The 27,052-nt window shown below is 47.4% G+C and overlaps 2 protein-coding genes across 4 annotated transcripts; both read right to left on the bottom strand.

Annotated features, from left to right (window-relative positions):
* Window positions 1–12,457: 12,457 nt before the first annotated feature.
* usf3 (upstream transcription factor family member 3) lies at window positions 12,458–21,544 on the bottom strand. Of its 2 annotated transcripts, none has more exons than XM_030349194.1 (7): window positions 21,394–21,544; window positions 20,790–20,905; window positions 20,624–20,655; window positions 20,441–20,523; window positions 20,230–20,326; window positions 15,197–20,109; window positions 12,458–14,922 (listed from the first exon to the last, which is right to left on the bottom strand). In XM_030349194.1, the coding sequence occupies exons 2-7, from the start codon at window positions 20,834–20,836 to the stop codon at window positions 12,946–12,948; spliced, it is 7,149 nt and encodes a 2,382-aa protein (XP_030205054.1). In that variant the 5' UTR covers window positions 20,837–20,905; window positions 21,394–21,544; the 3' UTR covers window positions 12,458–12,945. The 2 variants fall into 2 exon arrangements, with proteins under 2 accessions (XP_030205054.1, XP_030205055.1); XM_030349195.1 differs by lacking the exon at window positions 21,394–21,544 and adding an exon at window positions 21,140–21,274.
* Window positions 21,545–21,699: 155 nt separating this feature from the next.
* Window positions 21,700–26,937, bottom strand: naa50 (N-alpha-acetyltransferase 50, NatE catalytic subunit). Of its 2 annotated transcripts, none has more exons than XM_030349292.1 (5): window positions 26,744–26,937; window positions 25,518–25,654; window positions 24,753–24,872; window positions 24,598–24,664; window positions 21,700–23,137 (listed from the first exon to the last, which is right to left on the bottom strand). In XM_030349292.1, the coding sequence occupies exons 1-5, from the start codon at window positions 26,749–26,751 to the stop codon at window positions 22,960–22,962; spliced, it is 510 nt and encodes a 169-aa protein (XP_030205152.1). In that variant the 5' UTR covers window positions 26,752–26,937; the 3' UTR covers window positions 21,700–22,959. The 2 variants fall into 2 exon arrangements, with proteins under 2 accessions (XP_030205152.1, XP_030205153.1); XM_030349293.1 differs by having other exon boundaries at window positions 25,518–25,651.
* Between the last annotated feature and the right edge of the window lie 115 nt (window positions 26,938–27,052).

Here is a 27,052-nt window from a genome sequence, read left to right as displayed (position 1 = left end):
ACCGCTGTTGTGAGTGTGACCGCAGGAGTGGATGATAATGCACCACTTGGTAGACTCACAATGTCTTCATTTTGTGTAACATTAATACTAGTTGCAGATGTGCTTTGAGATACGCTCAGTGGGCTACTTACAGATGTTGGGCCTTCTTGTTGAAGGGGCTTACTGCATACTGCAGCCTGACTGGAGGAGTTTGATACAGTGATTGTTATAGATCGGCTCTTGGAGATATTTTCTGGCGTTTTACCATCAGCAGTGACTTTACTACAAGTGGCGGGTGTAACAACTGTGGTGACTGCAGGGACACTATCTTTTACACTCCCAGCAGTTGGGTATTCACCTACAGCAACCACTGGCCTAGCTGCACCAGCGATAGTAACCTGGGCCTGTCTGCTCTTGGAGGGCTTGGTTCTTTTGTTTGCCCCCTTTTTTTCTGCCGTCGGGCCTTAGTGGCATCAGCCACAGAACATCAGAACAAGCGGGAGGGGAGGTGTAGCCGAAGCCTGTAAGTGTCTGGAGGGGGCAGTGGGTGCTACTTCTTGGACGGCAGGGGCGACAGAAGAGGTGGGCTGTTGCTGCTGCTGTTGGACAACCGAAGGAGGAGCCGCAGGTTTCTGAAGATTCGTCAGACTGGTGATCGTCAGAGGCAGGCCTTGGGAGATGCTCTTGTTGAGGCTGCTCAGCGCCCCTAGACTATTGAGGGCCACATTGGTGGTAGGTTCTTCTGCGGTGGTGGGCTGGACCAGCTGCAGGGTGCTTTTGCTGCCCTGCATGCCTGCTTTATCTGCTGTATTCATGGGCTGCAAAGCAAACCATGAACTGTGGCCATTCACAGTGATGGTCTGTGGGGAGGCAGACTGAGCAGTCCTGGCAGGTGAATCCTGGATCCCCTGCTGGGAGGACTTCATTTTGGGTGGAACGGGGTGTGGTAAAATGAACACAGCTGTTTACCTCCAACCGTGTGTGATTTGATTTGATTTGAGATCTGATTTGGCAGTTCCGCTCTAACTGCGGCTTGAGACGAACAGGCATTTCCCTGCTGTAGGATGACCACACTCTGCTTATTGGTGTTCTGCGGAGCGGACAACCCAGACACGCCGGCCCCTGATGGGTTGACCTGCAGCACCTGCATGGTCTGGAGAAGGGGAAGTACTGTTGCCTGAGGCTGGGGTACAAGGGCCGGCTGAGGGAGGGGCTGGGGCTTGGGTTGAGGGATCAGGGCGGTCTGGCGATGGGGAACCACAGACGCTGGTTGCAGCACAGATGGCTGGGGTTGTGACATGACAGCAGGATGGGCCACCACGGCCGGCCGGGGAGGAACAGCACATTGGGGCTGGGTATTGGTCTGTGTGAGGAGGGCTGAATGCAGCTGTGGAAGTCTATGAACAGGCTGTGCTTGGATGTGTGTTGCAATGCTCGCCTGCTGTAAGGGTACCTGAGGTCGTATTTGGAATTTAATGGGCTGGGTAGTGGATTTGTTACCCATTGGACACACGGTCAGCTGCTGAAGCCTCTGAAAGGTGGTAGCACCCTCCAACGTAGGCATGCTCTGAAAGACAGGCTGCACAGTGTCCATGTGGTCTGTGTGCTGCCGGCTGCCCCAGCCCCGAGGGCAGCTGTGTTGCTGGGGATGGACGTGTAGCTGATAGTCCTCATGGAGGTGTCTCCAGAGAATAAGGAGCCCAGCACCTCCGCCACCTCTGCAGTGGAGGAGTGGCTTCCAGCCTGGGCCACGGTGGCCAGGCTCAGGACTCACGTGGTCAGGCTCTGAAAAGCATAGATCTCCAGACCAGGAGAAGCTCTGCATGGTCCGTGGCGAGGACTAAATACTCCATGAAGACAAATCTGAAGGGGCAGAGAGTTGCTTATTCCTGTTTTGGTACGAGATATTCTAACTAAGAGAAACAAATTAGCTCAAGTGATGAAGCTCTCAGTAGGGGAAGTGTAGATTTTTGATCTGCTGGATTCCAGTTCATCTATCTTTGCCTTTTTGATGTGAATGCAAATCATCCTCTTGCCTGTCGCTGGTAGAAAAGCAGGTAGAGGCCTGCCCGAAACGCTATACGTTCACTTTGTATGGGATCCTGTCGCCCCGTCGCGTTTGGTGTGAACACACAGTTAGTCATTGTAGCACAGGCATTGGTCAAAGTACTTCAAAAAGTACTTTATTTTATTTGTCATTGCCACAAAGACAACGAGACAGTAGAGGCAACCAGACTTACACAGCTAAATAATAATAAATAACAATTAATAAATAGTTCATAAATATCATACATAAAATAATAATAAAATAATAATAATAATAATAAAAATAATAAAAGCAATACATATTAAGGTGCATCAAGTCTTAGAGTGCAGTCCATGGGGGGCAGGGAGGGCTGGGCCGGGGGCGGGGGGAGATGAAGGGGGGTGGGGAGTGGGGTGGTCAAGCTGTTGAGGAGCCTTATTGCACAGGGATAGAAGCTCTTTGCCATCCTGGAGGTGCGTGCCTTTTTTGATCTGAACCTTTTCCCTGACGGGAGTAACAGGAACAGATGATGGGCAGGATGAGAAGGGTCTGTGAGGATGCGTTTAGAGCGCTGCAGGCAACGGGAGGAGGAGATGGACAAGATGTCGGGCAGCTCTACTCCAATGATCCTTCCCGCTGTTTTAATCAGCCTCTGGATGGCTGCCTGCTCCGCCTTTGTACAGCTGTAGGACCATACATTCAGGCAGTATGTAAGCACACTCTCTATAGCGCAGCGGTAGAAGTTAAACAGCAGCCTCTGAGGAAGGTGTTCTTTCCTCAACTTCCGGAGGTAAAAGAGGCGTTGCTGGGCCTTCCCCAAAACGGAAGCTGTGTTTTTGACCCAGGAAAACTCCTCCGTCAGTGTCAGACCCAGAAACTTTAGAGAGGTGACACGCTCAACCTCTTCACCGTTGATGTAGATTGGGAGATGGTGATTATGCTGGGAAGACTTCCGGAAGTCAATGATCATCTCTTTGGTTTTCCTAATGTTGAGACTGAGGTTGTGCTCAGAACACCAGACTGCCAGGTTTCCCACTTCTTGCCTGTAGGCAGCCTCATCGTTGTTGGAGATGAGGCCAAGCACTGTTGTATCATCTGCAAATTTGAAGATGTAGTTGGATGGGCAAGAGGGAGCACAGTCATGGGTGTAGAGGGTGTATAAAAGTGGGCTGAGCACGCAACCTTGTGGGGCGCCAGTGCTGATGGTCAGATTTGAAGAGTGATGCTTCCCCAGTTGTACACTCTGCGTGCGATTGGTCAGGAAGTCCAATACCCAGTTACACAGTGAAGCATTGAGGTTTAAGTCCTGAAGTTTGGAGATGAGTTTGCCTGGAAGGATCGTATTGAATGCAGAACTGTAATCTATAAAGAGAATACGGATGTAAGTGTTCTTTAACTCCAGGTGCTCCAGTGCAGTGTTAAGCAGCAGGGCTACTGCATCCTCTGTAGATCTGTTTGCTTTGTAGGCAAATTGGTGTTGATCAAAGGAAGCTGGTGTGATGCCTCTTATGTGTTTCATGACCAGCCTTTCCAAGCATTTAGCAGGTATGGGGGTGAGAGCCACTGGCCTATAGTCGTTCAGGCACTTGACTGCAGTCTTTTTTGGCACAGGTATAATGGTTGATGCTTTGAAGCATGGGGGGACATGTGAAAGGGCTAGAGAGCGGTTGAAAATGTCTGTAAATACCTCTGTCAGCTGGTCACCGCAATTCTTTAGTACGCGGCCTGCCACACCATCTGGTCCTGCCGCTTTCCTGGGGTTGATGTTTTTCAGGCAGAGTCTGACCTCGTGGGGGGTCAGAGTGGGTGCAGCATCGTCAGAGGGTAGGGGCAGAGGCAGCGGACCATTGTTGTCCCTGTCGAACCGTGCATAAAACTGATTCAGCTCTTCAGTCAGGGTAGCACAGCTGGTCTGGGGGGGTGACGCAGTCCCTTTGTAGTCAGAGATTGCTCTTATTCCCTCCCATACTTGTCTCGGATTGGTGTGAGTGTGGAAAAGTTGCTCAACACGTTGCCGGTGTTTGGCTTTTGCAGATTTTATGCCTCTTCTCAGTGCTGCCCTGGCTACGCTGTACACTGCTGTTTCACCTGATCTGTAGGCTGCATCTCTGCCCTTCAGTAGTGTACGCACCTCTCTGCACATCCATGGCTTTTGGTTGGGGAACACTCTCACAGTCCTCCTTCTTGTGACATTGTTCACACAGAAGTTGATGTAGTCCATTACTGAAGATGTGTATTCCTCCAGTGCAATTTTTGGGTCGTCAGAAGCCTCCAGGCTATTAAATAGTGTCCAGTCCGTGCTGTCAAAGCAGTCCTGTAGCTGAGGGATGGCATCCTCATTCCACACTGTTATGGACTTGGTGGCAGGTCTTGTCGCTCTGATTCTTTGTTGGTATGAGGGGTACAGGAACAGCGAGAGGTGGTCAGACAGGTCTAGGTGGGAGTCAGACTGTACTTTGTAAGCCTTAACAACATTAGTGTACACCTGGTCTAGTGTCACACTGCCTCTGGTTGCACAGTCCTCCAGGTTACTGGCCAGTTCCTGATAGGCCCCCTCACTGATGTTATGTCCTTGGGGCGGGTTCAAAGGTGGACATCATACGATCATCAATGACTAATCATTCACTGATCAATAATCAATAAATAAATCTTTAAATAACCAATAATCTATAACAAATCATCAATAACAGTCATACAATAACCAATAATCATTCATACATTAACATAAATCACACAATAATCAATCATCAATAATCAATCATTGATAATGATAATCAATCATTCAATAATCGCTCATCACTAACCAATCCTCAATAATAAATCGTACAATCATCAGTAATCATTCATGCAAATACCTCATACACAAAACCCTGATTGTCCGTGCCTGTGTGCATGTGTGTGTCACCTGAGTTCAGTTGCTAATACCCTGACGGCCAGCTAAACTCTTTCCCAAAACACCAAGACTCTGCAAACGTATTTCTCACTTCCACAGGTTTAATGGACGCACATGGGAAAAGGTGAAACTGCAACGCACAAATAAAAAGGCAGAGAAATCAGAAATCTCATCTCAAACTGCAGATTTCTTTTTGAAAATAGGTCGCAGAGTCAGGGTCGCTTTTAACTCACTTTATTTGGTAAAGGTTTTGTCTAGTCTCTATGAAGCAAAAGGAGAGGAATTGTATTATGCACACTTGGAGATTCACTTCGTAGGGCATCTGATAGATGCGTGTTGTGACTTATCTACTGGGCAGGCGTGGACTCAGTTATGTGCTCTTATTGGCTAAGCATGGTGCTGAACTCCCACCTCCTGGATATCCGAATGTGTCTCTATGCTGCTCTCTTGTGGCTATGTGTTGGCATTGCAACTTGGTTTGAGGCTATGAGGCTATGTTGCTTCGTTGCTATTGTTTTTGTATGAATTCCTATTATTATTTACCTGCCATGGGAGACTCTGGCAGCCCATAGAACCGCTTGGCGAAAAGTTGCGAAATTTTGCACTCTGGTTCAGGACAGCCCCATTAGCCCAACAAGCCAATTTCAGGGCGCTAGCCCAACAGCTCTAGCGCCACTAACAGGTCAAAGTTGCACATGCATTTATGTTTATAACTTCCGACCCATTCATCCAATATTCACAAACCAGGTATCATTGGATTCCTTGAACCAAGCCGAGTTCAACCTATGACGTCATTTTGCGCCATGATGGATTTTCCGCCATCTTGGTTTATGTCCAAAACCTTCAAAATGCTACTCCTATCACACATTTTGTCCAATCATCTCGAAACTTGGCGCACATTATCTTAAGGCCATGCTTGATATAAAAATATCAAAGATGTTTCAAATTCAAAACAGTTCGGCCGCTACAGCCAGTCAAACAGGAAGTAGGCCAATTTCTCAGCAGCCCTTTGACATATCATAACCAAACTTGGTACTAATGCTGCGTTCGAGTATTCTCTGCGAACTGACTCGGATCTCGGATCTGACGCCACTCCCACACTTCAAGCGTTTTATTATTGCGCTCGGTCGTTGGAGGAAATCATGGACGCCACCCAGAAAGCTGTTGTCGCGGTAGCATTGGCAGAGGACCAAGCGCTCCAAAATAAGTAGGCTATAGGCCATAGGCAGAGATACGGACGCAGTAAGGTATTGCAGTAATACGAGTGATTGAAATTGCAATTCAAATCGCCAAAGTGGTCCAAGCACAATGAAAACAGTTCATACTAGTCAAGTCACACTGGGCGCAGCCATCTTAAATTCGGTCTCGGAATTTTGCTCGGTCACCACTGAGTTCAACCGAGATGGCGAGTTCGCCATCCGAGGAAAAGGGCATGTTTGTGCGTGTCACTAGGCAACGTCCTCGGACCTCCGAGACGGATGGATAATAAAACGCAGCAATAGACCCATGACCTCATCATGATGACACTCAATGAATTTGGTGAGCTTTGGCCTCAAGGGGGAGCTGTAATTAATGTCGATGTGTTTTAACTCCTCTCTCTTCACATGAGTACATTTCAAACAAATGTTCAATGTCTGGTGACACTATCAGACCTCCCCGAATAGCTAGTAAATGATTTATCACGAAAATATCCGCGACAGCCAATCAAATTCAAACTTGACGGCAAAGCCGCCTAACAGGAAGTAAGCCTGTTCTCAGCAACTCTTTAACATATCATAGCCAAACCTGCTGCATAGACTTATGACATCATTGACATCAGACAGCCAAACAATTTGGTGACCTTTGACCTTAGGGGGACGTCAAACAACAATTACTTTATTTACCATTCCGCCCACTTACAATATAAACTGCAATTCTTACTGGAATAGATGTTTCATGAACCACCTCCAGAACGGATGCTTGTTAACATTGTGTCTCTGTTAGGGATATTGTTCCGAATACCCCTATGCATTTGTGTCATTTGTTCTGTCAGGCAGATGATAATGCGCCCTTACCACTAGGTAGGGTCTAAACAGCTTTTTCTAATTCCAAGCCGTTTGGCCGTGGCAGCCAATCATACTTGACGGCAAAGCCGCTGTCACACTAAATTTGTACCGGCTGCCAAATTTGTACCGGGCGCGTCATCCATACGTAATCCATTCCAAACCTGCCTGTCAGCAGATGATCGCGTCGTCCGTTGCCGGGCAGGTTTCAAAAAACATTCGCGCTCATTCTTGCCAAAGACGAAATAACATAATACAGTTAACGGATCGCTAGATAACACTTGTTTTTACCTTATATTTGTATTGTATTTAATTGTTTAATCAAATTTAGCAAGTAAACTGAGTGTTTAAAGCAGGTCAAGGACGAAATAGCACAATACAGATAACGGATCGTTAGATAGAAGGTTCGCAAATGTTCACGTCATTCGACGCGATCGTCCGTTGCCAGGCAACGGACGAAGCGATCATCTGTTGCCAGTCAGATTTGGAGTGGATTACGTAGATTTAAGCTGTCCAGAGAAAGAGTCAATTCCTGATAATCATCAAAGCAAATTTACGTGGATGACGCGCCCGGTACAAATTTGGCAGCCGGTACAAATTTAGTGTGACACCGCCTTACAGGAAGTAAGCCTGTTCTCAGCAACTCTTTAACATATCATAGCCAAACTTGGTACATAGTCTCATGATATCATTCTGGGGACATTTAAACAATTTGGTGACCTTTGACCTCAGGGGGACGTCAAACAACAATGACTTTATTTACCATTCCGCCCACTTACAATATAAACTGCAATTCTGGCCGCGTACTCGCATAACGCTGGAGTTCATTCCACCAGCCGTCGTTATTAACGATTACCGAGACGGTCGTCATGTAGCCACCTAGCCGATACAGTCGTCATGTAACCACCTAGCCGATTAGGTCCGCGTATGCGCATAATGCTGTAGTTCATTCCACCAGCTGTCGTTATTACCGATTACCGAGACGGTCGTCATGTAGCCACCTAGCCGATTATGTCCGTCCGGCAGAATTAGCTTATCGAGTCCCATTATGCTTGACACCCACATTGCTGCATGCAGCTATATTTACACTTGTTTTTGTGGCATTGAGCGTCTGGGTCTCTCGAACATCTTGACCGGTCGTATCTCTAGAATTGACACATGATGAATGGCTTCCTGTATGAGCTGGACGCCTCCCTAGGCTCAGGATACCTCCCTAAGATGAGAATGAAGCCTCTTTAATTGGCAAAGGCATATGTGGCCTGTTGGTATGAATGTGTGAATTACGTTACAAAACTAATAAGCAATAATATTTTCTTGTGAAAAACATTATTTTTAGTCATTTCAATACTACGAGCGTCGTCAAATGACCCACGTGTGACCTAACATGGTATTCGTATAGCCGTAACACTACACACTTTACACTGATGCCAAAATAGTGATTAAAACCTTAAAATTAATTCAATATACAAAGAATACATACCTCCGCAATCCACCAGTGCTCAGCGGCCAAGCCTGGTATTGCAGCTGTTTAAGCGGGCTGTGGACGGGTCTCTCGATTCAAGGGGCCCAGTAGATATCTCTGTTAAAAGTAAAAATCTATACATATTTCAAAAGAGCTGTCTTAAAGTGTGTTTTTGTGCTTCCCAGCTATAACATTGTATTCACAGTATATGTCGTATTTTTTAATTCACATTTGATCAACCTTGGCAACATTTAGTACTCATTACTGTTAATAATTTTATATTAAAGGACCTATTAACCTTAATAAGCATTGTTCCTGCTTTAGATCCCTTACCTGCAAAATGAATAATGAACTGTTTAGTAAAGGACTTATTAACCTTAATAAACATTGTTCCTGCTTTAGATCCCAGACCTTTAAAAATGCATAATTTACTATTAATAAAGGACTTATTAACCTTAATAAACATTGTTCCTGCTTTAGATCCAGTACCTGCTAAATGCATAATTAGCAGTTCAATAAAGGATTTATTCTTCTTAATAAACATTGTTCCATAGAGCAAATTTTACTGCTAATAAAGTAATAATAAAGCTGTTCTTACCTTCATAAAGCAAAAAAAAAGCTTAGTAAAGGTTTGACAACGACATATTTGATAATGCGTTTAACAACTATAAGAGACTCATAAGACTATTCTTAATGTTATTAAGCAATCAATGAATAGTTAACAAGTTACTTATAAGTGCTTATAAAAGTCTTATAATCTCACAATAAACACGTTTATAACGTTATCATTTACACTTAGTCTTAGTAACACCAATTAATGTTAATAAGCATATAATAGGGTTCTTATTACCTATTAACTAAGGCTTGTTATTACAAGGACCTTTAAAGCATTACCGTTAAAGGGTTTAAATCTAGTGAAGGGATTTGAACAGACAATGTAAACATGCACACCATTTAAAAAAAATAATTCTTGGAAACAAATAAGTTAAACAAATGGCTAATTTGATCAAGTTCGAATACATTTGAGAAAAAATATAGAATAGCTGAGCTGATCAGATTGGATTGGCAATTTCCAGCCCAACTATAAGCCAGACATGTCCGCCGCATTTGTGCATCTAGAGATTCGACAATAGTTGCATAACTAACTATTGATTATCATTAAGGGTGCCACTCAATGACATGCAAATGCAGACCAAAGCGTCATCTCATGTGGTGTGAGAAATTCTGACTTCCTACTCATCATTCACACTGTGGTATAATGGATCGAGCAGTGTGTTTGACTGGCACTACAGCTGTGATCTATGATCCACTGTGTGGGTCTTTTAGTTGGATTTGAGCGCAAATAAAGATTAAGCTTGTACATCCTTACCTCTGTTTAGATATTAATATAAGTAACCCACGAGTAATAGACAAAATTACATGAAACTATAACACACACATAAGTTAATTTACATTTCCTCCAGAGAAAATAATAATAAATATTTTTTTTCAGGAGAATTTCAGGATACAAATTTCAAGATATGTTGTTCAGTCATAAGGCCCATTAGAAGAATATCAGGAGAATATCAGGACTTACACGTTACACATACCGAAAGCAGCTATAGGCTCAAAACCTCCCAGTGAACCTAAAACCCTCCCAAAACGTATGTTGCCAGAAAACCGATTAATCATATACTTCTGCAATGGCAAAAACATGAATACACGCATAACCGCAACTTGATAGTAACTATGACGTTATTTGCGATACAATGAACCTCTCATCTTTATCTCGCACACACAAACCTCACGAGGTCTGTAAAGTAAACGCTGACAGCAGCAGAAAATGGGTACATGAGCTAAAATAAAACAACCCTCAAAATCATGCATAAAATCCTCTATTTAATTAGAACTTCAACTCGAAATAATCCTAAGAACTCATATAATACCACCAGGTGTGAGAATGATTAGCCATTACAAGCCGTTTTGAAAATGTGCAGCTTCTGACATCACAGGTGGGCATGTCCACCTAGATTGCTGCTGGATAGATCTCTCTGCCAGCCTACCCAGTGGACTGTAGCAACCGTTGCTCATCTATCCATCCTACACCTAGGTGGACATCATGCCCACCTGTGATGTCAGTAATGGCTAATCACACTCACACCTGGTGGCACAATATGTCCCCTTTAAAGAACATTAACCAGAGAACTATGTACAGTCAACCCCAGCTCGACTAATGCATCATGAATCAAAACTCCTTACAACTGGCAAAGAGGTTTGAATGACAGGTCTGATGGCCCTCCCTCGCCCCTACTTACTAATTACTAGTGGACAGGTGCCCATCTCCCACCCCTTAATATTCGTGTTCATTCAGCATGAAGTGAAGTTAAGCATTGTGGTTAGCATTTAGCTTCTACCAGTGCTGTGTTCCCTTATCCATACTTCCATGAGTATACTTAAATGTAGTACATTATCCACACTCACTAAGTGCGCAGATTTTTAGATGTCAGTGTGGTTCAAAATCGAATACTCTGCGGTGCACTTACCGGACATTACGATAGACTGCCGTCACGGCTCGTTACCCGCCAAAAACATCCTGCTTTGACCTGTGAACGCTTTATGCCTCACAGCTATAAAAAGCTAAAAAGCTATAAAAGCTACAAAATTAGTCCATCCGATAGGAAGTCACCCAATCATAATTGGAAGGCCCTATGTACTCAAACTAAGTATAGTAAATATGGGAAGTATGGATATCGGAACATGCCGCAGGAGTACATCCCATATGTAGCAAGCATCTAGCCTCTAGCCATATAAACGGGGGTCCCCACAGACAAACGGCAGATATACAACAATCATATTTCCAATAAATTAATAATTTTAGCGCCAGTCTAACAAGAACTAAAGTAACCGTTTAATTTTGACATGTGTTTCTAGGTTAAATATTGACGTTGTTTAGGCTCAGGGACGTCCTCAATGGTTCGCTTTTGTGATAGCGACCTTGGGCTAGACCTTCATCTAGAACAGGTGTCTCAAACTCAACTTACCTGGGGGCCGCCGGAGGTAGAGCCTGGGTCAGGCTGGGCCGCATCAAGTATTCCACTGAAAAAAGGAGCACAACTGACTGACCCAATCTAAGATAATGATAGGGCTATCATTAGATCATGTTGGCTATGTAATCGCTAACAGGGGACATTTCATAGTGGTTGGTGGTAACCGGGACATTTTAGCGTCCTTTGACTTTTGTCGGGACTCAGGACACGCAACTCAAAATTGGGACTTTCCCGGCAAAAGTGGGACTTCTGGTCACTCTATCACAAGTGATAAAAAAGCGTAGCAAGCCACTTGTGTGCGTTTGACAACAACGCACGGGCCGCACTAACACTTAACTTTGATGTCAAGTAGGGGGCCACAAAATATCATCCCACTGGCCTCAATTGGCCCCCGGGCCGCGAGTTTGAGACCCCTGATCTAGAACGTCCTCACGCTAGCCTCACCGGGAGTCAATGAGGCCAACTGAAAATTTACAAAGCGGGTATGAAATTATACAGTTAAACTGTGATTCTGAAAGAAGTATAGATGACATCGAAATTCTGTTGATTTGTTAAATGTTTCAACGAAGGTTAACGGATAACAATTTCTAGTAGTAGTTGAAGTGTCAGAGAATGGATGGACGCCTTTGCCATTGAAAAAATATTTTGAGTTGAGAAATTGTGGAATAGTAGTTTGTAGAGAATAAAGTAAGGTACTTTCCTGCAGAAAATACGGTGAGTCCTGTAGTGCAAAGTGAGGTTAAAAATATTTTTCGGAAAGGCAGACCTAAAGAAATGTGGTCAAGTGAAAATTCAGACTATTTTGACCCTGCACCTCATTAAGATTGAGTGTAATTATATGGAATTGGCTAATTCGGATTTAGTTGAGGGTTATTTCAATTCTAGATTCACATTTACATTGAGTTGGCTGTAGAAGCCTGCATTTTAAGGCCTCCATGTTGAATAATATCCAATATGATTAAACAGAATGCGTCTAACGCCACCTAGAGGGCGTTGTTCAAATATCACAGACACACGTACACACCCACCTCGTTGATACATGGAAAAGGATGCTTATAAACTTTATTAATCAACTTTGTATTTACAAATACATACATACTCTTGTATGAAACATTGGTATTTACAAAATAGCTTTTGGGAAAATGGATTCTGTACAGTAAACCCTGATATAAGTTAGTAAATTACATTTCTGGGTATTATTGAAAAAAACTGATAAACCTCAGTGGATGTTTGAAATCTTCTTATAAACCTAAAGGTGGATAATTACTACAAGATAGTTGAACCAAAGTATGACATAAGTTACTTATTTGTGTCTCCACCTAAAGATGTAAAAAACAAAAACAAAAATATGGAGTCTATGGAGACGGGGTCTTTAAACCTCAATGAACCCCATCTTTAATTGTGACTTCCTGTCAACTCTTATCCAAATCACTTGCGCCCCCCCGCCCTGTCTTGAAAACTGAAATGGTACCCTGACTACTAGGAACCCCTTCTCGCCATGGCGACCTGCAGGCCAATCAGACGGCGGAGCTGCCGTCGTGGCCCAGGATGTGGCTGATGTTGTGGGCGGGCCGGTTGGTCTGCTTGCCCGAGTCGGCGGCCGAGGCGTTGGACAGCGACAGCAGCGGGGACATGGGCATGGAGGAGCCGTCGCTGGGCATCGCCGTGGCGATCTCCGGGAACAGCGAGGTCAGACTGAAGTTGGAGAGGTGCGGCGTGATGCCCGAGGCGTTGGTGATGGGCATGGGGGGCATCTCCGGGAGCAGGGGGAAGCTGGCCTGACCGAAGCCCACCGGGCGGGGCGGGGACAGGATGGAGCCGAAGCGGTTGTTGAGGGGCGCGGCACCACCCTTGTCCCCCCCGGGGCTGGTGAACATCTGGTTGGAGAAGTACTGCAGTGGCAGGTCGCTGGGCAGGCTGGGGTGGGCCGCCGGGGAGTAGGACGAATAGAAGGAGGGCAGGGTGTTCTGCGGCTCCACGGGCAGGAGGGCGGGGGTCCGCGAGGAGCCCGCCTGGCTCACTGGCGGTATGAAGGTGGAGTTGGTGTTGATGGGCGGAGGAGGCGGCGGGGGGTTCATCCCCCCCTCCCCGATGAAGGGGAAGCTGAAGTTCTGCGTGAGGTGCTGGTCTGGGAGCAGGTTGCCGTCCCCGTCGTTGAAGCGGACGATGCTGCTGCGCCGTGCGTCCCCCCCGGACTGAGGCCTGCTCAGCAACCCCCCACCCCCAGGGGCCAGCGGCAGGTGGCCCCCAGGGGCCAGCGGCAGGTGCCCCTCCGGCTCGAAGGGGTTGGTGGGTCTCAGGGGGCCGGAGCGCGGTCGCTCCCCAGGCCTCAGCTTGGCGGGCAGGTTGTCCTGGCCCGGGTGGCGGGAGCGCTGGCCGGCGGCGGTGGAGGGAGCGCGGGTGGCAGGGGGGCGGCCGCCAGGCTCGGGGCCGCTGTGCGGAATGGTGGGGTGGGGGAGAACGGCAGCTCTCACCACGGGGCTCCCTCCTCCGTGCATGTTCCCACTCCCATGCGGGAGGTGGCCCTTGCTGCCGTCCCCGAGCCTCATGCTCTGGGTCTTCTGGCTCTGGGCTCCGCTGGGACTTGAGGCCTTGGCCTGCATGTCGGCCGCGGAGCTGGCGGTCACACAGCCGTACTCCATGATGCTGACCGGGGGGCAGCACTGCACCGGACGCTGGTGGGCCGTCTGCTCGGGTAAGTGCGGCGACAGCAGGTTCTGCATGAAGCTCTGGTGACAGCTGTCCTGCTCCCGCGACAGCACGCTCCCCCCACCCTGAGACCCAGGGTGGGCTCCGCTGTAGCCCCCACGAGACCTGCCGTCCCCTGGAAGACCCCCTCCCATCCTGAAGCCCCCCTGCTGCTGCTGCTGCTGCCCCTGAGGAACCCTCTGGGTGGGGGGAACAGGTTTTGGGGTCATGTCCCCTCCGCGGGACCCCTGTACCTCAAAACCACCCAGTTGATGTCCTCCTCCTCCGCTGACCATGGCCTTGAAAGGAGGGCATTCTGAGACTCGCTGTACGTCTGAGGAGCCTGGGTGTTCGTGGCGGTTCTGGCTGTGCCCTATGCTGGCCTTCCCACGCGACGTGTCCAGGTAACCCCGCAGGTCAGACTGCTCCGGAGCAGATCCACGACCAGTCTGATGATGAAGCCCCATTCGCTGTTGCTGCTGTTGTTGCTGTTGTTGTTGCTGCTGTTGTTGCTGTTGCTGCTGCTGTTGTTGCTGTTGTTGTTGCTGCTGTTGTTGCTGCTGCTGTTGTTGCTGCTGCTGCTGCTGCTGCTGTTGCTGCTGCTGTTGGTGGTGGTCAGCGTTTGACGAGCTCTTGCCGATGAGGGCCTCCGCAGAGTAGTTGGAGACACGGTGGCGCTCCTGGCGGGAGGGGGTGCAGGCCATGTCGGGGGCCCGGGAGGCAGGGTTGCTGGGCTGCGTGATGAGCTGCTGCTCCAGGCTCCTGGAGCTCAGCAGCCTCTGCATGCTGTTGTGGTCCTGGCCAGCCTGAGGGCACAACAACAGGAGAACTAAAGGAATTGTATTGTGCATAAAGTGCTTGAAGAAACATAAAAATTGTCTTAAAACCAATTGCAATCCACAGATTATATTTTTTCCCCGGATATTTATCAAGATTTTCTTGGCCAAAGCTACATTGTTTTTAACACAATTTAAATGGACTCATTGTGCATTTATGGACAGAACCGTGACGAAAGAAAGTGGGATAAAGAGAGAGGGAATGACACTGCCCAGATGCTACATTCTAGGACAACCGACCCACCTTGAGGTGCTCCTGCTGTGCCAGATGCCCAGCATGGTGGCTCCTGGGTCCTCCTGCCTGGCTCTCGCAGCTCTTCTCTGGGGGTCGCACTCCAAAGTGCTGCTGCTGCTGGATCTGCTGCTGGAGGTGCTGTTGATGTCTTGAATGAGAGCTCTGCTGCTGCTGGAGCTGCTGCTGTTGTTGATGTTGTTGTTGGTGTGTTTGCTGCGGATGCTGTGGTAGTTGTTGGTGAGGCTGCGGGTGGGACTGCTGATGGCTCTGCTGTTGGTGTTGGTGGGCCTGCTGCTGGGCGTGTTGTTGATGCTGTTGTTGCTGTGGGTGCTGCTGCAGCTGCTGCTGCTGCTGTTGGACCCCTGGCTTCTCCATGTGATGCGGTTTCTGATGCAGGCCAGCAGGTGAGCTGCTCTGATTGCCTCTCACCAGCCCCCTCTTCTTCTGGACATGCTGTTGCTCCTGCTGCTGCAGCAACCTCTGGTGGAGCGAGTGGAGCTGCGCCGGGTCAGGCTGGGTCAGGTGGTGTTGGAGCTGGTACAGCTGGTGCCTTTGCTGTTCCTGTTGCTGCTGCTGTTGTTGCTGCTGCTGTTGTTGTTGCTGCTGTTGTTGTTGTTGCTGTTGTTGCTGTTGCTGCTTCATGTAAGGGTTTCCACTGAGGTGTTGACCCGACTGGGATGAGGTGTGCTGGGGGTGTCCTTGTGCAACATGAGGCAGGACAGACTGGTTTGGATCAGGCAGTCCTTGGGGTGGACACTCAATGGGACGCAGAACGGTGTTCATGAAAGAGTTTGAGGTGAAAAGGGAGCCAGCGCCATCAGGGTTGATCCTGCTCATGATGGCTGAGGGGCCGGGGGGAATCTGCCCCACCATCATCTGGGTGTGGTCAGGGGCTTTTACCTCCATGCGGCTATGGATGGGGGTCGACTGGGGGCATAGCTTGGGCCGCTTCCCAGACGTCAGCATGACCTCTTCCTGGGCCTGTCGTTTGGAGACATGTTTGACGTGGCGCTCCCCCATACCAGCCTGATTCCTCATGAGGGCACCCTTCAGAGGGGTGTAGTCGTTGAGCTGGACAGAGACAGAGCAGGGGGGCAGGGAACTGTTGGACGACTGAGACAAGTGTGGGGAAGATCCCACAGGGGAGGGGATGGAGCCCTGCTGGCCCGACAGACTGGGCGAGCCAGGGTAAGGCTGCTGGCTCGAGTTAGGCCTGATCAGATTGTTGACACTCAAACTGGTCCCGCATTGTGATGGAACCAGTGGATGGGACTGCACCTGGGAGTAAGAAATACCCGTTGGATGTCTGGATCCCGTCAGCCCAATAATGGACCCCTCCCCACTCTGAGCTCTGACAGACCCCTGGCTGGGGGGCTTTGTCACCGCAGCCTCCATGGGCTTGGTCGCCTTCCCCTGCGGTGCAGACAAGCCCCTCTCTTGGGTGGCAGACGACGGTGAAGTCTTGGGGGGCTCCCATGCCGTGGTGGCGGAGATTGCTGGAGTGCTGTGGTCTGCGGTGCACCCAGCAGCTCTCCTCCCAGGGATTTCCTGCTCCAGCATAGCCAAGGCTACGATGTCGGCCTGTTCCGACGTAAACGTAAACGTGCCGAAGGAACCAGATGAGGCGTTGATGCCATGCCCCTGAGGCAGCATGGAAGCTACAGAGAAGCCCCTCCCACTCCCACCACCAGTAGACATCGGGGAGTCCGTCTGCCGGCTGGCTGTCATATGATGCTCCATGGTCTCGTGATGATCAAGGATGGTGTACACCGGCGGGGACAGCAGATAGTCCTTCCGAGAGGGCACATCGAGGTTGGTGGACTCGGCCATGCACTGTTTCTCCAACGCTGCAGAGACGTGTCTCTGCTTCTGGGTCTCCCTCTCTCGGACGAGACCCCGGGTCTGTTTGACGTCGGCCATGCAGGACGGGGAGGGCGTGGACGTGAGCAGGTCCGGCTGCTGGATCAGAGATCTACCGACGGCGCCTGCTTTCCTCATCTCAGTGCTTGTAGGAGTTGTGCCCGGGGCCACGGAGAACGTCAGAACCATTGAGGAGGGTGGTGCGGTGGAGCTCACAGAGGCGGACGGGGAAATTTCTGCTTCTGGCTTGGAGCATGCCTGGGAGAGTGTGGTCTGGGTGCCCTGAATCCTAACTGGTGCCATGCTGTCCGAGACAAGAGGGGTGCAGACCGGAGATGAGACGGTAGACACCGTAGTGACACTGGAGGAGGTGCTACGACCGTCTGTGGCACAAACGCCAGAGACAGCACATCTAATGGAACTGCTAGAGCTTCCAGTGGAGCTGAGCGGCCTCGATAGCTTCCCGGAAGGTTCAGTAGTGGTGGCCTGTGAATTGGTCCGGGGCCCTGGGACTTTAGAGGCAGTGGTGCTATTGCCGACCACTGACACTGGTTTGCTCTTAATGGCCATGGCTGCTGCCACCGCTGTTTTGAGTGTGACCGCAGGAGTGGATGATAATGCACCACTTGGTAGACTCACAATGTCTTCATTTTGTGTAACATTAATACTAGTTGCAGATGTGCTTTGAGATACGCTCAGTGGGCTACTTACAGATGTTGGGCCTTCTTGTTGCAGGGGCTTACTGCATACTGCAGCTTGACTGGAGGAGTTTGATACAGTGATTGTTTTAGATCGGCTCTTGGAGATATTTTCTGGCGTTTTACCATCAGCAGTGACTTTACTACAAGTGGCGGGTGTAACAACTGTGGTGACTGCAGGGACACTATCTTTTACACTCCCAGCAGTTGGGTATTCTACTACAGCAACCACTGGCCTAGCTGCACCAGCGATAGTAACCTGGGCCTGTATACTCTCTCTCCTCTTGGGGGGCTTGTTTCTTTTGTTTGCTCCCTTTTTGGCAACAACTTTGCTTTTTTTCTGCCGTCGGGCCTTAGTGGCATCAGCCAGGGGAACAGGCAGGAGGGGAGGAGTAGCCGAAGCCTGTAAGTGACTGGAGGGGGCAGTGGGTGCTACTTCTTGGACGGCAGGGGCGACAGAAGAGGTGGGCTGTTGCTGCTGCTGTTGGACAACCGAAGGAGGAGCCGCAGGTTTCTGAAGATTCGTCAGACTGGTGATCGTCAGAGGCAGGCCTTGGGAGATGCTCTTGTTGAGGCTGCTCAACGCCCCTAGACTATTGAGGGCCACATTGGTGGTAGGTTCTTCTGCGGTGGTGGGCTGGACCAGCTGCAGGGTGCTTTTGCTGCCCTGCATGCCTGCTTTATCTGCTGTATTCATGGGCTGCAAAGCAAACACCTGGCCATTCACAGTGATGGTCTGTGGGGCGGCAGACTGAGCAGTCCTGGCAGGTGAAGCCTGGATCACCTGCTGGGAGGACTTCATTTTGGGTGGAACAGGGCGTGGTAAAATGTGCACCAGCTGTTTCCCTCCAACCGTGTGTAAGTTAGCTGTAGTTGTTGTGCAGTTAGTTGTTGTGATTTGAGTAGGGAGAGCAGACACTGCAGTGGGAAGAGCAGCAGGAACGATGCCAACCTGAGGATTCTGTTGGGCAGGGGCCGTCTGATTGGGGGTTTGGATGATGACGATATGCTGGCATGACATCTGATTGGGCAGTTCCTCTCTAACTGTGGCTTGAGACGAACAGGCATTTCCCTGCTGTAGGATGACCACACTCTGGTTATTGGTGTTCTGCGGAGCGGACACCCCAGACACGCCGGCCCCTGATGGGTTGACCTGCAGCACCTGCATGGTCTGGAGAAGGGGAAGTACTGTTGCCTGAGGCTGGGGTACAAGGGCCGGCTGAGGGAGGGGCTGGGGCTTGGGTTGAGGGATCAGGGCGGTCTGGCGATGGGGAACCACAGACGCTGGTTGCAGCACAGATGGCTGGGGTTGTGACATGACAGCAGGATGGGCCACCACGGCCGGCCGGGGAGGAACAGCACATTGGGGCTGGGTATTGGTCTGTGTGAGGAGGGCTGAATGCAGCTGTGGAAGTCTATGAACAGGCTGTGCTTGGATGTGTGTTGCAATGCTCGCCTGCTGTAAGGGTACCTGAGGTCGTATTTGGAATTTAATGGGCTGGGTAGTGGATTTGTTACCCATTGGACACACGGTCAGCTGCTGAAGCCTCTGATTGGTGGTAGCACCCTCCAACGTAGGCATGCTCTGACAGACAGGCTGCACAGTGTTCCCTGCCAAATGGAGCGTTGTCCATGTGGTCTGTGTGCTGCCGGCTGCCCCAGCCCCGAGGACAGCTGTGTTGCTGGGGATGGACGTGTAGCTGACAGTCCTCATGGCGGTGTCTCCGGAGACTAAAGAGCCCACAATGTCTGCCACCACTGCAGTGGAGGAGTGCGTTCCAGCCTGGGCCACGGTGGCCAGGCTCACGACAGGCTGAGTAGATAGCTGGGTCACTGGAGTGGCAGCTATGGTAATGTTATGGGATGGAACGGCAGACTGGGAATGCTGAGGCAAGGAGGTGCTGCCAGCGGGGATCTGGAGTGTGATGTAGGACACGGAGGTCGGCAGAGGGTGGGTCCTTTCCACCAGCCTCAGAGCTGCGGTTTTCTCCAGAGGAGCAACGTTTGCCGCAGGAAGCAGCGAGGGGGCAGAGGGCACGTTGACGTGGAGGACCCCGTTGACCCTGACCCCGGTGTTGGAGTCAGGCCCTGGCTGCACCAGGACCGTCTCTGGGGTTTGTTTTTCGAGGACAGGCTCCTTCCCCGCTGGACAAATCACGTTCCCGTTGGAGTAGACGATGATTCCCTTTGGTAGTTGGTGAGTGGGCGTCACCTTGGCAACTTTGGCACAACGCTGCTTGCCCTTCCAGTGGACAGTGGGGTCCTCCAGGAAGTTGATGTCGTGGGCCTTGAGGAGGTCGATGTAGTGGACGCTCTCCTTCCTCATCTCCTCCATCTGTCGGCGCAGTCTGCGGATCTCCTCCGCTGCGTAGAAAAGCAATGACGTCATTAGTTGGATGAATGCATCCAAAATCACTTTAGAACAACAGAGTGAGACAACATGGAAAGCAACATTTGAATGTGTGTCAAGTTGTATTGCTTCACCTTGCACTTTATCACCTCCTTCAAGAAGCATTGCATCATTCTGTTTCTTCAGGTCAGTAATGTAGCGAACGGCTTGGTCCAGTATCATATTCTTACTCTGCAGAAACGCGGTGAGCAGTTGATGAGAATGTCAAGAAACGGCCGTCCCAGCTAATTTTAAAAATGTGATTGGAAGAATTCAGCCAACAAGAGGTTGATAGTTTGGTTTTACCTGTTTGAGTGCCTGGGAACATGGCAAAAGGTTACCAATGCGGTTAATTCCAGCATTTATCTTTTCTTTTCTATGTCTCTCAACTAAGGAACAGAGCAGATACAAAGATCATCCAAGTGTTAATAGCATGTCATAGCTCATTTGAATGCAAGCAATAGTTCACAGCCATGGCGTTTTCATCACCTGCATTGTGAGATTCTTTGTTTTTCTTCTTTCTGCAAGAAAAAAAAAAAATCGAGCATCACATACACAAAATTACTGTTTGGGTTATGTTGTGTAGAAAATGAGGTATTGGCTCCAACGTTACAACATACTAATAATATATTTATGATGAAAGTTGCATACTTACTTGGGCTTACGACCAGGGGTCTGTGTTTCTGTCATCTCTGGCATCATGTCCTAACAGTTGCCAGGCACCAGTGGACACATCTACCAACTGGACATGAAATCAGTGCCCTGGCCAGCCTATATTAAAGAGGTAAGATGGATTGGGACAGAACATAAACAACTATGGACAGCAGAAATATATCAGTTCCATTCACACATCTGGTGCATTGTGTTTAAATATCCTAGTTATAGAGGTTGGCAGTCCACACATCCTTAAAGATTACGTTGAGCTGTAAACTCTTAGCGAAATGCTAATCAGCTAGTTTAGTCAGTAACATAGCTAACCAGCTAAACTATCAGTGCATACTTTACCATTATATTTTACAATTTTGTGAGTCCCAACCATGTCCCTAACCCTTTTAGTTGTCTCCAAATGAGTAGGCATATAGAATATGTAACATCTTGAAACCAGCAGCCCAGTGATAGGCACTTCCAGACGAGCTAAAAGCGTCAGGATAGCCTGGAGTAGCAGGCTAGCTTAGCCTGTCCTGGTATCGAGAATGGCTGTCAAAAAAAACATGGCTAGTGCGCTGCTTTTAAACGATTTTAAATTAGATTTCACTGACCTGTTGCCTTGGCATCTTTGCGGTGTGTCGCTGGCAAAACCGTTGGATTAGGGGCTAGCAGGAAAAGCAATAAACTCATTTCAAAACAATCTGCACACAACCTAACCCAAAGCAGAAAGGGGGAGGTCGTTCCTGGTCAGGAGCCAATGGTCCCGAGGAAGAAGGATCAACGAGCCAATCAACATGCGAGGCAAAATTCACTGTAGACTTCAACCTTACTTATTTTTCTTTACTAAAAAAATATATATAGTTAAAGCCACAATCATCTGCATAATAGCAATGATTGAGGAAAAACTGTATGACCGATTGCAAATAGTAGTTCCTTTATTTAGAGGTTAAAAAGTCTTACAATATAGAACTCCAGAAAAGATAAAATTCTTCAAAAAAAACCATGCTTTACTACAGCGGAGGAGAACACCTCAGGCATGCACGGGTCAGAGCTCCCCCTGGGCAGTATCTTGCTCGTAAGGCCATGGGTCCACACGCTCCCAAACATCAGTTTAGCTTTAAAGTTTCAGAAATGTAATATGCATCGACAGAAACTGAGGCACTGTCACTCGGTAAATAATTTCAGTAATACTGTATTTTTAATAGATGACCAAATAAAATGCCAAATGAAAAGGATACCCATTCTTTAAAGAAAAACACAACCTCTCGAGAATGTCCTACCTGATGCTCAAAATCAAATCACCACCATTGAAAATGATGCCCATTAAGATACAAACTATCTGTACATTGGCATTTCAAATCAATGGACAAAAATAGTGTATGTTATCTGAAAAATCGTGCATTTTTATTTAAAATTACCATTTCAATTCATGTTATTGGACTTAGTTGCAAACCCAGGAGAACCTCTGAGCCATTTATCACCTCAATGTCAAAAAAAAAACCCTAGACTTAGCTTAAACCAAAACCCCCATTTTTTTCCTCTGAAAGTAAATGAGGTGAACAAATCTTCCCACCAACTTGAAACCTTTCTGCTACCACATTCCCCATACGGGGTTATTCTGACTTGAGGATCAGACACACCCAACAGACTGGTCGAAATAAAGGATCCCAGCATACTCCCGATGGCTTGGTGATGGACTCTGAATGTTCCTCTGTTGTATCAACAATATGGAAGTAGGTCTCCATGGTAACCGCCCAGGAGTTCGTCTGTCAGCGATGGTCTTTCAAAAGACTCCCAACATTCAAATCAAGTCATGTTTCTCTTTGTCCAAACTGTTTGATAGATCTTCCTCTAAACCGCATAAAAAAAAATAAAAAACAGTATGTTTAACCAACCTCTTGTCCCTTCCGAATCTAAAACGGTTTGATATTGGCAATTTTCTGTAAAGACCGAGTATCGAGTCAGCTTGACATCTATAATAAAAAGGGGAAGAAGGGGAAGGACGCGCTAGAACGCTAAATTAAGGGGGGCCCATTGCGAAATAAAAGCAGCAATTTTCTGTACTTTGTTGATGTTTCCTCTTTTAAACGTCCTTTTAAAGAAAGTGTTGATTGCGTCGACCTGGGGCATCCGTCTCAGTTTTTTTTTCCTGTGGAGGTGGGCACCGTGCTGCGGCGTCACTCAGCCTTCTGGAGCTCTCCGCTGGGGGCGGCGCTGGGGCTGCGCAGGCTCTTCTGCAGCACGTGGGCATCAGCCGGCTCTATCCTCTTGTAGTAATTCTTTTTCGTTTCGATGATCTCAAAGCCGAACTTTTGGTAAAAGTCAATGGCCGACTCGTTGCTGATCTGCACATGACTATTGGAAAGGGAGAAATAAAGTATTATAAAATGTTAGCTTCCACACACTGAAAAATCACAATCGCGTTTCTAGTAGTGTCGTTATTCACGATACTGGATTTTCTAACTTCGATAGTATACCTGGAAAAATATCGATATTCTATACTATTCTCGATATCAGGGGAAAAGTTTTTTTCAGAAAAGAACGTACCCAAAGTAAATAGAGTATATCTCCACAACTGTAAGGGCGATAATGTCATCTTGGTGGCAAAAGAAAGATTGTTTTGCAAGCGAAATATTCGATGTAGATAATACTTGGTTAAAGTGAATAAAGCCATGGAACACAGCATAAGTGGAAGACAACATTTTTCACCTGAAATAATTATCAGTTGGTCATTATCAGTTGGTAGCGCTGTCTTACTTTGAGGCACAAATAAAGGTAGACATCTTACAATTTTGACACTTGACACCTCTATTTAAAGTTCAGGGCAAATATAATCGAATGACACAAAGCCAAATACTCGCAAATACACGTATGGGAACTAGATTGCGCTGTAGAACATGTGTTCTGATTGAAGGCAACTTACCCTTTTCCTAAGAAAGTGGAGAGTGAAGAGTGCAAAGTTTGCAAACACCATGTAAAGTTGCAAAATTTGGCTGAGACACTGGATTATCTGTTTAAGGTGGTTTTATGCGATCAGAATCAACTTTTAAGTGTCAACTGTAGACAAAGATCACAAAGGTAAAACTTCATTTTTGGTTGTTAAAAGAAAGGGGGCTTTTCTTCTTAAGTTGTTATTTGCGAGTTTTAGTCACAGAATGATATCGTTTGTCGGAATAAGTGGAGGCTCAGTTTTCATATAATATATAGTTTGTGCAGGTCCAATTTCGTAAAAAAAGATCGCTAGTGCTGTGCATAGTTATGAAACCCAAAACCGTGTTCTTGCATAATTTGCCTCTTGCCTACTTCCAAACCGGACTCCTCCATCACTTCTCTATTTTCCCTCTCTACCTAAACCGGTCGCGGAGGCGCTGCACTTAAGATGCTAGCTGTGTAGGCTAACACCGTTGAATCACTGCCAGAGACCGCACTGCGAGTGAGTGACAGAAGGCGGGGCTATATTCGCCCTGAAGCAATGCGTGTCTGTTAACTCGCTGTCCGAGAGAAGAGAAGACAGCACGCTGATCAATTGCAAATACATCTATTTTGTATGATTTTGCGGAACACAAGGTTGCTCTGCAGTTAAAAACACTTGAATAAATAGCCTTTATATTAACCCAAAATCCACTTGCCCGTTGGGTCAACCAGAAATCAATCTCAACTTGCACAAATATTACTTTTAGTTGCCCCGGGCAAGCGGGCAACCGTTAGTGTCAACCCCTGTATAGTATTATATAACATTTAATATTGTATATTTAGCTAGAGAAATGACTGGATGAAAAAACAACACACATTCTTCTCCAGATTGAGATACTCACAGGTATATGTTGTCAAAGGTACCGTCCTTCTCACAGATGTTAAGCACATGGTTCAGCATCTTTGTACCTACAGAGATTCACAGAGGTCAAACTTGTGAAACAAACAGTAACCCCTGTACAATGCATGTTCATGAGTGGAACTGTAGTCTCTGTACCGATTCCTAGTCTACGGTAAGGTGCTAGACAGCCGAGTGTCATGATGTACAGTCTCTTCTGGTTCTGCGAATGGTCCACTCGGCAGCATACAGCCCCCACTGCAATGTCATTGAAGTACGCTGCAAGATAAAACCAAGAGGTTCCACTTTATCACAAACAGGATGGAACGGTATTCATGACAAAGTGGTATTCATGACATTCATTCATGACTACTAAATTGGGGGGAGGATAGACGTGTAGGACGGAGAAGTGATTACATGTAATAAATAATGAGATAGCGTCCTACATAAGTCTGGAGGGAGATGTTATTGGAGCGTGAGATGCAGGCAATGAATACAATTCAAGCATGCAACACACATCTACTGGAATCTATTAATTAAAGGAGACATATTATACCACCAGGTGTGAGTGTGATTAGCCTTAAAAGCCATTTCGAAAATTTGCCCTATATGACATCAATAGTGGGCGTGTCCACCTAGCTCTATGCTGGATAGATCAGTCTACCAGCCTACACAGTGGACTGAAGTAAACGTTGCTCATCTATCCAGCACAGATCTAGGTGGACACGCCCACTAGTGATGTCATATGGGGCCGATTTTCGAAACGCCTTGTAAGGCTAATCACACTCACACCTGGTGGAATGATGTGTCTCCTTTAAGAGGACTTGTAGTCAGATAGGGTTAATTTGCATGTAGTCTGTGGTGCTGAAAATTAGGTATTGTCTGACTTTAAGAATGAGATTATTTTTGGCAAGGGGTTCTCACCTAGCTTGGCAAGCTCTCCCACTTCCAAAACATCTTTGTAAAACTTGTCGTTGTAGCTGACAGGGAAGATGACCTGGTTGAGGCGTTTTAGCTGCTTGATGTTGTGGGGCGTCACGTCCCCGAGCTCAATTCGGCTACTGGAACAAGATCAAAACGGTTAGACTGCTGGAAATATACATTTCATAAAACAGGCAAAAAGACTCGTTGTACATCAACTTAATACCAGAAAGCAGTAGTCTTTGATTTAAGTTGTAATTTACACTATTAATTCATCAATCACAGATGAAGGAATGTTTTCTAAACATTAACGAGTCGAATTCCTGATACATTTTTAAATTCGGGTACAAAATGCATTTACAGGAGGAATTGTGTCTTTGACATTTTGCCGTAAAGTAATATTTGACGACAAAATGGTATCATTGATTAGTCATAGATGCGTTGCTGCCCTGAAAAGGTCAATAAGCAAGACGTGTAACATAGACAGTCCTTTCACCCTGTGTATTACCTTAAAATTCCAACAGCAGTACTGCAGTACTGAAACCATCAGTACTGCATTACTGAAATGATCATTACATTCCAATCGCATGGGTCAGATTTGGTGCAATACTTTCATAAAAATAAATAAAAAAATAAAAAACACGCCGTGACTACAGAACCATGTACACACTGGTATGTCATTTCTGCAAATAGCAGTGGTCGCTGTAAAGCAGCCCACCCTTTATAGAGCTCCGATTTCAATAAGCGACCCATGACACTAAAGCTAGTCAACGTTAGCTAGAAAACCGAGGATAAACGTGCTGCTCAACAACCGAGCGGTACAATAACTGCCACTTCATGACAGGATCAACCCTCGGCTGGCGAGTCTATACACAGGAACATGAACTTAATGAGTTAAGCTGATTTCAATTGACGGGAGAAATAGCGTGTTAGCTCCTGCCCCGTGTAGCGTTAGCTGTTAGGTGGCCAGACGGGCTGACTCGGCTATACGGGAGCAAACCATTTCACCAGTTCACAGCAAACATCCATACGCTGGTAAACCACAGTGCTAGACCCGACAACAGGTCGCCGAACCCCGCTGAAGCAACCGTGCTGAGGTCCGCCGACTGGACCAGCTAGCTTAGCTACACGGCTATCGTTGTCCCCTCCCCGCCTCCTCATGTTAAAAAAAGACATCAAAAAACTTTACTTCAGCGCTCATCCTATCTCTAGCCATGTTATGTACTCACCCCTTCATTGTGAACCAACGTGAACCCTTAATTTGGATGGGATTGGAGTTTAAAGTTTTATTTTTTGGCCAAAAATAGTTTTTTTTTTAAAGAGTGGGGGTCAGGGATAACTCCCGTTTCACCCTCCACATGTAGCTAGTTGCGGTTCTTCAGTTAGCTTAGCCGGTAGCCGCCGCACTCCTGTCAACCCTGACCCCACGTGCGCATGCGTAGCCATAATATTAGATCAACTATATTTATTTAAATGCTCTAAGAAGCCTACGTTTTATAGGAGTGAAGCTGTAGTTTCATATATAAAGCTATCTGTAA

This window comes from Gadus morhua, chromosome 23 (assembly GCF_902167405.1).
Source record: "Gadus morhua chromosome 23, gadMor3.0, whole genome shotgun sequence".
In the NCBI taxonomy this organism is placed as follows: domain Eukaryota; kingdom Metazoa; phylum Chordata; class Actinopteri; order Gadiformes; family Gadidae; genus Gadus; species Gadus morhua.
This window is presented reverse-complemented; position numbering and strand designations above follow the sequence as displayed.